Source organism: Ctenopharyngodon idella, chromosome 15, assembly GCF_019924925.1.
Source record: "Ctenopharyngodon idella isolate HZGC_01 chromosome 15, HZGC01, whole genome shotgun sequence".
In the NCBI taxonomy this organism is placed as follows: domain Eukaryota; kingdom Metazoa; phylum Chordata; class Actinopteri; order Cypriniformes; family Xenocyprididae; genus Ctenopharyngodon; species Ctenopharyngodon idella.
In genome coordinates this window covers 10096430-10108651 of record NC_067234.1, presented here as the reverse complement: position 1 = coordinate 10108651, position 12222 = coordinate 10096430, and the positions used below count along the sequence as shown (strand labels likewise).

The window sequence follows — 12222 nt, the reverse complement described above, 5'->3', positions numbered from 1 at the left end:
ATTTAAATACATTAGCTTGAAATGTTATATTGAATAAAACATTACAGTTAAAATTATAATTAAGTACTTTACATGTGCTTTAGTATGTTAGTCAACACAAAAATAATTATACTTTAAAGCAAGAAAAAAAAGATTATTAAAACAAAGATTTGAAATGTATTTTACAGTACCACTTTTAATTTGACATTATTACAAAATGCACTTTTTAAAAATGTACTCGTGTGTTAAGAAACAGGCAAGTATATATCAGCAAGTAAAGTTTTTAAAAATATACATTTATGATTTGAAGTACAGGCTCACGGAACATTTTGTAGTTTCATTTCAATGCAATACATTTTTTATAGTACATCAATAAAATTCAATATTTCATTATATAACCCCTTTATGTCTTAATTCTATTAAACAGGCAGAGAGTATGACAAAGATGGAAACCTTCGACCGTGGTGGCAGAACTCCTCTGTGGACGCGTTTAAGAACCGCACTGAGTGTATGGTGGATCAGTACACGCAGTACACCATCAATGGAGAGCACATTAATGGAAAACAGACGCTGGGAGAAAACATAGCAGACAATGGTGGTCTGAAAGCTGCCTATCACGTAGGTTACATTCAGAGTTCTGTGTAATGCATTACCAAGTGATTAATTACTGTAACTTAAAGGGGTGGTTGATTATGATTTCACCTTTTTAGTTAGTGTGAAATGTTGCTGTTAGAGCATAAACAACATCTGCAAAGTTACAACGCTCAAGGTTCTATGCAAAGGGAGATATTTTCTTTTACATAAATCACTTTTTAAGGACTACAACAAACAAAAAATTAACATGGCGGCACATGTTAGTCGATGAGTTGAATCAGCTCCACAGCAACTACATAAATTTATCCACTAACCAATCAGAAACGTCCAGTTTCATTCTAAAAGTTGTAACTTCTTCCTGAGTCTCTCCATCAGTGTCCAACTCCGGTTTGAACAATGTAAGGCTGAACACCGTTACTGACAGTCCTCATTTTGGCTGCGTGAGATTCACCAACTTTGTTGTCGTTGAGTAACCGAAGCGCAAGCTGTTAAAGCTCTGCCCTCTTCTGGAAAGGGGGCTGGGAGCAGCAGCTCATGTGCATTTAAAGGGACACACACAAAAACAGTGTGTTTTTGCTCATACCCAAATAGGGGCAAATTTGACAAGCTATAATAAATGATCTGTGGGGTATTTTGAGCTGAAACTTCGCAGACACATTCTGGGGACACCAGAGACTCATATTACATCTTGTGAAAGGGGCATTATAGGTCCCCTTTAATTACTTTTCCCTCAAAAAGTAAAGAAAGGGATTACTTTTCATTTTTCTGTAATTTAATTACTGATGTACTTGCATTAAATACTTTTATAGACTATAGAACAATTCTATATAAAACAATAGTGGATTTTACATCAAAATTAAATGTCGTCAACTGGTCGAAGTTGATATGGTATTTAGAAAGTAATTAGTGATAAGTAATCCAATTTTAAAAGAGAGTAATTAGTAAAGTAATCCCATTGCACTGTTGAAGATGTAATTAGTAGCTTTACTTTTTTTAGATTAACTTACCCAACACTGTGGTTATATTTCATTTTTTGTAATTGTAGCTTTTTTGTACATATACAACAAGGGGTGTAGGCTACATTTTTGTAAATAAAGCAGACATTACTCCTGTGTCCTTAACTGGACTGTGTCCCAGCCTTGCAAACTCTCTTTTTTCTAAATACCCAGTATTTGTATGGGCACTCAAGTAATTTATTTATAACCATTTGATAATTTAAATGACCGGCCTAAGAATTTCCAATATGCTCTGTACACATTAAGAGTGGATGGTCATTTAAAGCCTTTTAGAAAAGAAAAAGAGAAGATACATTTTATAAAAACTTCCAATAGGAATTTTCTTTTTGATGATTCTGTGGTTCACGAGGCTCCCCCTTCTGGTGATGAATATAAACCACTAGACATTTATTTCTTTCCAAGCTAATGGAAATGTTGTGATTAAATTGAATAAAGACAAATAACTGATTTTGATATCTTTGTTTTGACAGGCGTATAGGTCATGGGTGAGGAAGAACGGTGAAGAGAAGAGACTCCCAGCTGTCAATCTGACAAACGACCAGCTCTTCTTCGTAGGTTTTGCACAGGTATGAAAAGACACACAAAAAGAGAAGCAAGTATGTAAAAATAATAAGTATGACATGAAACACCTATTCACCGAACTACTGTGTAACTGGTAAACACTCTGTGCCTCAGCAATACAGGCCACATATTAAACTTATTTTACAAGTCAGGCACTATATGATGTGGTGACAGAATAAGAAATGAATTTAATGAATAAAATAACACTTTTTTAATGATTTCTACAATTAGTATCTATAAATTAACATTAGTCGATCCTTTAGGTATCATGAGCTAACAAAATTTTTTATTATTATTTTGCTTAATGTTAATATATTTAAATTATATAAATATATTATTTTAGTATATATTAACCAAGATTAATAAACTAACAGTGATTTGAATTTTAATCTTTTACAGCATATCTTAATCTTGGTAAATGTTAATATGTAATTATGTTAATGTTAATATATTAACATCATCTAACTTATAATGGTAATATATTTCTATATGTAGAAATTAAATTGCCTTGATAAATCAAAATGTTTTTTTCTGTTTATGTTTATATATGTAAATATGACGATATATATATATTATAACTTAACCTTATTTTCAGGTGCTATATGATGTGGTGACAGAATAAGTAATGAATTTTCATAATAAAATAACAATTTAATGCTTTTTAATGATAAAATAACACCTAAAGATTAATAAATGATCAATAATTAGATTTAATATTAACATGGAATTATATGTAATGTATTATATAATATAAATAATTACATTATGTTAATATATTAAGATTATATAACTTATAATGTTAATATATTACTATATGTAGAAATTAATGTTAATATTAAATAATTATCTAGGATAATCTTAATAAAATTAATTCTGGTTAGCGTTGCTGTATGATGTTATATATTATAATGTTGACACTTTACAATAAGGTTAACATTAGTTAACTACATAAGTTAGCATGAACTAACAATGAAAAATACTTCTAAAACATTTATTAATCTTAGTTAATGTTAATATCAACATTAACTAATACATTATTAAAGTCAAAAGTTGTTTATATATTATTTAATGGACCTGAGCTGACATGAACTAATGAACAGTTGTATTTTTATTAACTACAAAAAACAAAGTTTTTTAAAAACTAGCAAATGCCTTGTTGTTAGTTTGGTAATGTGTTAACTAATGGGACCTTATTGTAAAGTGTTGCTATTATATTATCAATATTTTTAATATACTAACTTTTTAAAGCAAATAAAGCACGTGACATAAGGTATTGTGAATATGCTCTGCTGTGCGTTGTGCCTTTAGCTATATTCACACTATGGCACGACCTCTTCCACCTTACAGTAGTGATTGTGAAAACATGTGGTCTCAGAAACGCATTCCTTTGGCTCTTCTTCTCAGGTCTGGTGCTCTGTCCGAACGCCAGAAAGTGCTCACGAGGGCCTGATGACGGACCCTCACAGCCCACCCAAATACCGTGTCATCGGCACCCTGTCCAACTCGCCCGACTTCGCAGAGCACTTCCAGTGTCCGCTGGGCTCTCCCATGAACTCAGGCCACCGCTGTGAGGTGTGGTAGGACTGGCACCCACAAGACACCAGCTTGCTTACACAGACCAGCCTGGCCCCCTAAAAAACGCTGAACGGACAGTTTTGGCTCTTTCCCAAGCACTGTTTTTTATTTATGTGCTAAAGTTATTTGAGGAGTTGGGCCGAATGCAAGAGGATGAGGCGAGCACCTGCCAACATTGATCTTCTTCAGTGTTCGAATCAACCGTTATCAAATTTTCCTCTGCCGCCACATCAGCCCGCATGGGCTCGCTTTATTTATTTGTTCGCTGAACTCGAGGGACGCTTACATGTGTGTTTCTGTGCTTCATACCCTGATTGCTTGTCTTCTGATTTGGAAGATATGACCACTGTGAAGCCACTGGGAATGTCTCTCCGTGACCTCACAGGAAATGTTTGGCTCCATCTGTGATGACTTCACAGGAAGATTCACTGAAGATTCACAGGAAGTGCTGAACGACATCCGTGACCCCCCACAGGAAGGAAGAAAGCCTATTTCCCAATTGTGATTTCATAGAAATGCTATTAAATGACAGGGAGAGCTACTGTTTGTTCATCCCACCTGTGTATCATGTTTTGATCTTGACAAAGTTGAAATGAAATGTTCATTTTAAGCTGCTCTTTGCCAAAGAACAATTTTAGTTTTGTTCCTTGTGTAAGTGAAAGTGGAAATTTGCACTGCTTCGACCTTCAGTAATTCCATTCCAGTGTAATTCCAGTGTGTTTGCCTAAAGACATTTACTTGTATGTGAACGCTGTTTCCGTGTCAGTGTGTCTGTAAAGGGGCGTCTCCATGTTGTTTGAACTTTGTCAAGTCTGCTGAAATGCTCACGTTGCTGAAAAAACCACTAAATGGGTGAATCTCACCAATGTTCAAGTCATATTTCACCCCAAAATCAGTAGATTATTAGGATTATTTGCATAAAAATGTGTATTTTTAGAGCTATTTAGACTTTTCACATGGTTCTCATGACAATTTAACACATTATTGCTCAAATTCATTACAATTATACTCTGTAAATAATGTTACAGTAAACAAATACTGTAATACAATAACTCTTTTGAAATCAACATAAATTAGAGGTTGTACAAAAAATAGCACCAAAATGAACTATTATAAATTAAATTATAATAATTTAATTATTAATTATTATAAAATTAAATTATATGTATACACTACCGTTTAAAAGTTTACGTTTTCATTTAAATAAATACATTTATGTAGCAAGGATTCATTAAATGGATCAAAAGTGACAGTAAAGACTTTTTTACATTGTTACAAAAAATTCTATTTCAAATAAATGCTGTTATTTTGAACTTTCTTTTCATCAAAGCACCGTGAAGAAAATGTGTCAAACATTGATAACATGAAATCAGCATATTAGAATGATTTCTGAAGGATCATGTGACACCAAAGTCTGGAGGAATGATGTTAAAAATTCACAGGAATAAATTACATTTTAAAATATATTAAAGAAGAAAATAGTTCTTATCAATTGTAATAATATTTCACAATATCACAGATTTTACTGTATTTTTGATTAAATAAAAGCAGTCTTAGTGAGCATAAAGAGATTTATTTCAAAAACATTAAAAAAATCTACCAACCCATTTTGTTTTACTTATCAACCCAATTTTTTATGGTGATAATGACATTTTTTCAATTTGCATTACAATAATAAAATGTGTGACCTAAATATAAAAAAAAAAAAAAAAAAAAAAAAAAAATGCAAGACGTCTTAATAACAAAGTTGTTTTCTATCATGTTTAGTTGAAATATGACATATTCTTGACATGTTTCTTGAGATCTGCTAAACTTCCCAGCATGCCTAAAGTGTTTCGGAAAGTTGCATCAGACGTCATTGTATGTTTACTCATTTCAGGTTGGATTGCTTCTGTGTCCAATCCCATCTCCAGCGTTTTTAGTTGCTGTAAATTGACCCTGCGAGTACATTTTAATCTGAATGTTTGGTCTGTTTGTGCTGTTGGAGTGTTGATTGGCCAGTTTTTTTTTTTTTTTTTTTTCTTTTCTGAACCTGGCTTTTGCTTTCCTAAAGCAGGCCAGTTGTGTCATTTAATGTATTTTAAATGCTGTTGACTTCACCTTTTGTTGGTTTTTGTTCATTTTAAACTACAGTTTAATTGCACCATTTTAAAAGCTCAAGCTGTAAGTGTGTTTGGCATCTTATTCCGTCAGCTGGCATATAAACATCCTCATTTCAACTCTATTTTCTACATAGCTAGAGGCTGAGAGCGCTAATTAGCTACGCTGAGATGAGGTTAACTGATGAATGTTACTGCCATTAAATTCGAAGATTCTAACTGTTAACAAACACTGTAGATTATTATGACACTCTCATTTGGTAAAGCTATTTAAGGAATAATTCACCCAAAAATGAAAATTCTAAATGCTTAACTGTATGCTTTCTTTGAATGGAAAAGAGCAGCATGAAAATTTTTCAAACATCACCTTTTTTGTTTCATTGAAGAAAGAAAGTCATACAGGTTTGGACTGAGGCAAATGATGGTAGAATTTTCATTTTTGGGTGAATTATTCCTTGAACTGTTTAGTCAATATTTCTTCACGTTGTCTATCAACACTCTTGGAAATTTTAGTGATTTGTTTTAAGTTTGATTGAATTATGTGACTGAACGCCTCCTGAATTACGCTTTGTATATGTATCAAACACCATATTTTTCCGTTCATGGGCTCCATGAGGATTATGGTGCAGATGTCAGTCTAAAGTTTTGCCATGGATAGGCATTTGGTTTTGGCCTTAATTATTTTCTGTAGACCTATGGAATTGATGTACATAGATAGACTTAAATATATTCCAAGTTATATTGAAAAAATAGAAACTTGAAACGTTTCAAAGCCTTTAAATAGTGAGTAAATGCCATTTAAGTGTGTTATATACCTGCTTTATTTGCAACCTCAGTCTCAAATACCAAAATGCCAATCCAGAATTTCCTTTTGAGACCTGAAAGAGGTTTTTGACTGATTATCTTAATGTTTTTTTGTTTTTTTTTTCTCTGGATGAAAGCCATTTATTGAGCTTTGGCTTGAGTAAAATGAAGGTATCTATCACATTCTGACACTCACACTTCACTTTCAGTGTTTCGAAGAAGTTCAGCTTATAGAAAAGGTAGATGTGAATCATTATTTTCCAGAATGTCATTAAATGTGCCACATACCACATTCCGCTCATAATTATGGGATGGTACAGGGTGATATTGTCCACCCTCTCACTGGTAAATACTGAAATTGTCCATCATCTTCATGAAGATGCCTTATTTAATTTATAGACTGTAAACTCACCATTTAATCAACTGTAGTTTGTTGTCATCTCTCTTTTGTACTGCTGGTGTTGATGCTTGAGAGGTTACACTGTCGTATAGTTGTGTTTTCTTTTCTTTCTTTTTTTAATCTGACAACATTCCCTGAAATATTAGTTGAGTGGGGAATATGCTCTGCCCAGTGTGTAGTGCAACATTCAACCTAGAGAACCGTCAATGAACATGAAATAAAGGATATATATTATAAAAAAAAAAAAAAAACTAAATTTTCACTTGGTTTATTTTAAAACTGTTCACTTAGTTACTGCTGAAATATTTTGTTGTAATCTATGGAGGAAATGCAGTAATAAATATTTATATTTATATTTATTACTGCATTACCTTGGACACAGAGTCCATTTCAAGCTCCTTCATCTCAACCAAGGAGGCCGTTCCAAGCCCCCCTTATTTGGGCCACAGAGCCAGTTCCAAGCTCCCTCATTTGCGCCACAGAGCTCGTTCCAAGCTCCTTTATCTGGGCCACAGAGCCAGTTCTAAGCTCCCTCATCTCAGCCAAGGAGGCTGTTCCAAGCTCCCTTTCTCAGCCACAGAAGCCGTTCCAAGCTCCCTCACCTCGGCCAAGGAGGCTGTTCCAAGCTTCCTCATCTCTGCCACATAGCCAGTTCCAAGCTCCCACTTCTTGGCCAAGGAGGCTGTTTTAAGTTCCCTCATATCCACCAAGGAGCCTGTTCCAAGCTCCCTCATCTCAGCCAAGGAGGCTGTTTCAAGCTTCCTTCTCCTTGGCCACAGAGGCTGTTCCAAGCTCCTTCATCTCTGCCACAGAGCCTGTTCCAAGCTCCCTCATCTCAGCCAAGGAGGCTGTTTCAAGCTCCCTCATCTCAGCCAAGGAGGCTGTTTCAAGCTTCTTTCTCCTTGGCCACAGAGGCCGTTCCAAGCTGTCTCATCTCGGCCACAGAGCCACTTCCAAGCTCCCTCTTCTTGGCCAAGGAGGCTGTTTTAATTTCCCTCATCTCGGCCACAGAGCCCGTTCCCATGCTCCCTCACCTCAGTCAAGGTGGTCGTTTATTGCCACCTTAATCCAACCACCATTGCCACCTCAATCCAACAGGAACATCTTTGAATTTCTCCAGTCCCCAGTTCCCCTCTGGCAGCACCTCCCTGGCTACCTGCTCTGCCGGCACTTTTTACTCAATCGACATTCCAGACATCATAATTTTCTCAGCCAGCATTATCAAGACCTTCTTCTCAGCCGGCCCTTAATTAATCACTCCCACTGCCGGCCTTCCAGAGTACCTCCTTGGGACCTCCTCCCTCCCATTGCCTGCTCCACCCTGGCTCCCTACACTGTCGGCTCAGTCCTGGCTCCCAACTCCTCTGACTACACTCTGGCTTTGTGTCTCCATTTACCCTTGACAGTCAGCACCTTTCAGGCCTGTAAAGAGATTGTAGGTGTCAGGAGCCGCCTCCAGAGGAAGGTGGAGAAATGAAACGTTTCCCCTGTCAATCAGTTACCATAGTTACCAATCACCTGATCCTCATCAATGCACTCATAAGCACACACACATTCAGTCAATGTCTGGCCTACAACAAGAATACAGAATCCTTACCTGCTCTCCTCACCTTTGGATCTCATAAAACTTACCTTTGTATGCCAGCAATCTCCATTGTTATCTCCAGCGATCTCCAGATTGTGGTGATACCTCCTTTATTTACTCCCTGTGTGTATGTGTGTTTGTGTGTGTGTTCTCGTCTCGTCTGCTCATCTCTGGGTGTGTGGTTCTTCAACCTGTGAGAAAGTCGAGGGATGGGTTAACTTCCATTTGAACTGTTATCCAGTAATATACTCACCTGCTTTCTTGCTTATGCTGCTGTTGTCAATAAATACCTACATTTGGGTTCTCACATTTCTTCTCCTGCTTTGATTCTTGTCACCTTGACAGTTTCATTTACAGAAATTGCAGCATTATATGAATTATATAAAAGATGATGATTTGTCCCTGCTTTAACTGTTTACATGTTGTTCAGAAATATTTCTGTGTAAGATGTAAATGTAAATGTAAAAACAGAAATATTTAGGATGAAAACCAAATGTATATAAACAAACAAACAAAAAAAAATTAATGATCAAGCTGAATGTAAGTAAGGCAAAAAGGGGTAAGTTGTACCCTGACCTTTAGTTTTTCTCTTAAATGTCCATAGATGTTTTTTGTATGATGGTTTTAGTAGCCTATTATCAAAATAACACCATTGTGTGAGATTTATTCCATCTGAACAGTTTTGCCTTGCATTCTCACTGGAGTTATAGAATCTCACCTTTACCATGAAAGAATTATTTCTTTTAATTGATTCTACAGATAACTGACAATGCATTGTGTAATTAGGGCCTGAGCACCGATGGTGTGAGATATTTTGGGTTTTCTCTGCAAAATTTTTGCAGTTTTTGCCATTTCCAGATGTTGTACTTTAACGAACTCCTCCTAGAGCTTTAATCAGATCAACATCATATTTGGTCAGTGTAATCTTACGGCCTTTGCGATGTTAAATTGCAAAGATCTAGAGTTTTCGCTGATGGGCGTGTCCGTGGTGGTCTGACAAATTTTGATGTTTCGCCATGAAACAGGAAGTTGTTGTAACTAGGGCATACAAGGCCGGATCTGCCCCAAACTTCACATGTTTTATTAGAGTCCTGGCCTGAAGACATCTACATGGCAATATTCAGTTACAGTCATAGCACCACCTGTGGGCAACAGGAAATGGCATGTTTTACACTGTGATTAATTCCTCATAGAGATTTAACCTGTCACAGTTCCCTTCTGTTCTGGACTCCATATCCCATCATCCTCCCTGTCTCACACCTACACGCACTTCCAAATCAACTCCCCTTCATCACGGATCCCCCGCACCTGGACCACATCGTTATCACTCCCTTTATAAGGACTCACTTCCCTGCACTCCTTGTCCATTCTATTGTTTGATTATCCTGGTTTGGTTGTTCTGTTTGTTTTTTTTTAATAAATCCCATTTTATGTATAGAAGTCTGATTCTGCCTCTTCGCTGCTGCAACCACACCACCGTAACAGAAGAACGGACCCAACAACGAGGACTTCTACAGCAAAATGGGAATCTTCCTCGTGCCAATCCCTCCGGCTGTCCGCAGACCAAAGGTCTCAGCGGTGGACCGTCTGTGGACCCTCAGGCAGGACGGTCGCCCGCTGGAGAGGTACATGGAGGAATTTTCTGAGCTTTCTTGCCTGGTGAACTGACCAGATGCTCCACTTAACGCCTGTTTTCTGAAGGGCCTGAACGAGGATACGATTCGTTATAGTGAACCTGCCTGTTTCTTTTCCCTAGTTGAGTCTATTAATCTGATTTTCTTCTTAAATGGTTCTGATTTCGAAATTGAAGAGGTTCAGGAGAAAACGTATCATCCTCGTCGAGTCCCCTCAGAAAAACACGCGGCCTGGTCAGTTCACCAACTGCCAGTTTCCTCCGCGTACCCCTCCAGTGGGCATTCCCCTGTGGTCCTGCCAGATCCAAAGCCCAGACCGCCCAAAAGGAGAGCCACTGCGAGGCCCAGACGGCCTAAGAAAATGGCCGCTGCCTCACCAGAGCCTCCAGTGAAGCCTGCCGCAAGGCCTGAACCCTCACCTAGAGAGGACGATTGGCTCGTAGACTTTTGGGCGGAGCCAGTGGCTCCAGCTCTCCAAGAGCCAGCTCTAATTCTCCGCGAACAGGCTCCAGTTCTTTACGAGCCGGCTCCAGCCTCCCACGAGCCGGCTCCAGCCTCCCACGAGCCGGCTCCAGCCTCCCACGAGCCGGCTCCAGCCTCCCACGAGCCGGCTCCAGCCTCCCACGAGCCGGCTCCAGCCTCCCACGAGCCGGCTCCAGCCTCCCACGAGCCGGCTCCAGCCTCCCACGAGCCGGCTCCAGCCTCCCACGAGCCGGCTCCAGCCTTCCACCTGTGGGTGGGGAACTTGTGGGTGGGTCTCCTGAACTGTGGTTGTTCTGTTTGTTTGTTTAATAAATCCCATTTTATGTATAGAAGTCCGATTCTGCCTCTTCACTACTGCAACCACACCACCGTAACATAACCAGAACTACATCATACATGGTCAGTCTAATCTTAAGGCCTTAGTGATGTTAAGGGGAGACACTACAGGCAAAAACACTGTTTTTTTCAGGCACCTGTCAATTTTGAGATTTTTCACTTTTTGGCTTTTCATAAAGTGTTTTTTCAGACTGGTGGAAAGAAAACATCCAAAATACATTTTTTTTAACTGTATATCTTATAGCACTTTATCTATTTGCGTCTATAGATTTCAATTACAGTAAATATCTTTAAAGGCCGTTTTCTCAAAATGAGTTTTCTCTCCTGTTCTGAGTCAGAAATCTCCACTTCAGCAGAACTTATATACACCAAACTTTAGTTTTATTCCTATCTATATTCTGAAGGCTTTTACAGAGGGATTTGTTGATATATCATTCCTATCCTGAGTTATAGGTCCTTTTACTCAAAAAAACATGGCGAAAATAGATTTTTTTTAAGGCTATTGTCAGTATTCTCTAATTTACTAAAGCACAAAATAAGATATCCAGAATCCTCTCTGTAAAAGCCCTTTCATCTAATATGTCAACAAATAGAACCAAGAATTTTAAACCTGGACCTTTCCAATTTCCAGATTTTGTTTTTGGAAATGTATGCAAATGAGCATATATTTAAGTATATAAGGCCTCATTAGCATATTAAAACATAAATTTACACAAAACTTGTAATACATTATTTTCTTATGTTTATGCCAGTAATAAACTGGAGAAGTTTCACAGTGATATCTTCTAATTTAAAAAAAAATCCCTATTCACCTGTAGTGTCTTGCCTTAAATTGCAAAGATCTTGAGTTTTTTTTTTTGCTGAAGGGTGTGTCCGTGGTGGCCTGACAAAGTCTGATGTTTCGCCATGAAAGAGGAAGCTGTTGTAACTTAGGCATACAATGTCCGATCTGCCCCAAACTTCACATGTGGGATAAGAGTCCTGGCCTAAAGACATCTACTTTATAATATTCAGTTAGTCATAGCACCACCTGCTAGCAACAGGAAATGGCATGCTTTACACTGTAATTAACTCCCAGAAACATTACCATATGTCACGAAGTACCAAACATACTAGAAACACGTTAAATCATGCAACACTTGGCTAAGTGCTAATG

At 37.6% G+C, this 12222-nt stretch overlaps 1 protein-coding gene across 5 annotated transcripts in view; it reads left to right on the top strand.

Annotated features, from left to right (window-relative positions):
* The window catches only part of ece2b (endothelin converting enzyme 2b), a 73478-nt gene extending 64556 nt beyond the window's left edge, over positions 1–8922 (top strand). For all 5 annotated transcript variants that reach the window (XM_051862111.1, XM_051862112.1, XM_051862114.1 and 2 more), the window contains 3 exons: positions 407–597; positions 2060–2155; positions 3555–8922. In XM_051862111.1, the coding sequence (XP_051718071.1) occupies positions 407–597; positions 2060–2155; positions 3555–3731 (464 nt within the window). In that variant the 3' untranslated portion in view covers positions 3732–8922. The remainder of the gene's footprint in view (positions 1–406; positions 598–2059; positions 2156–3554) is intronic.
* The last annotated feature ends 3300 nt before the right edge of the window (positions 8923–12222 follow it).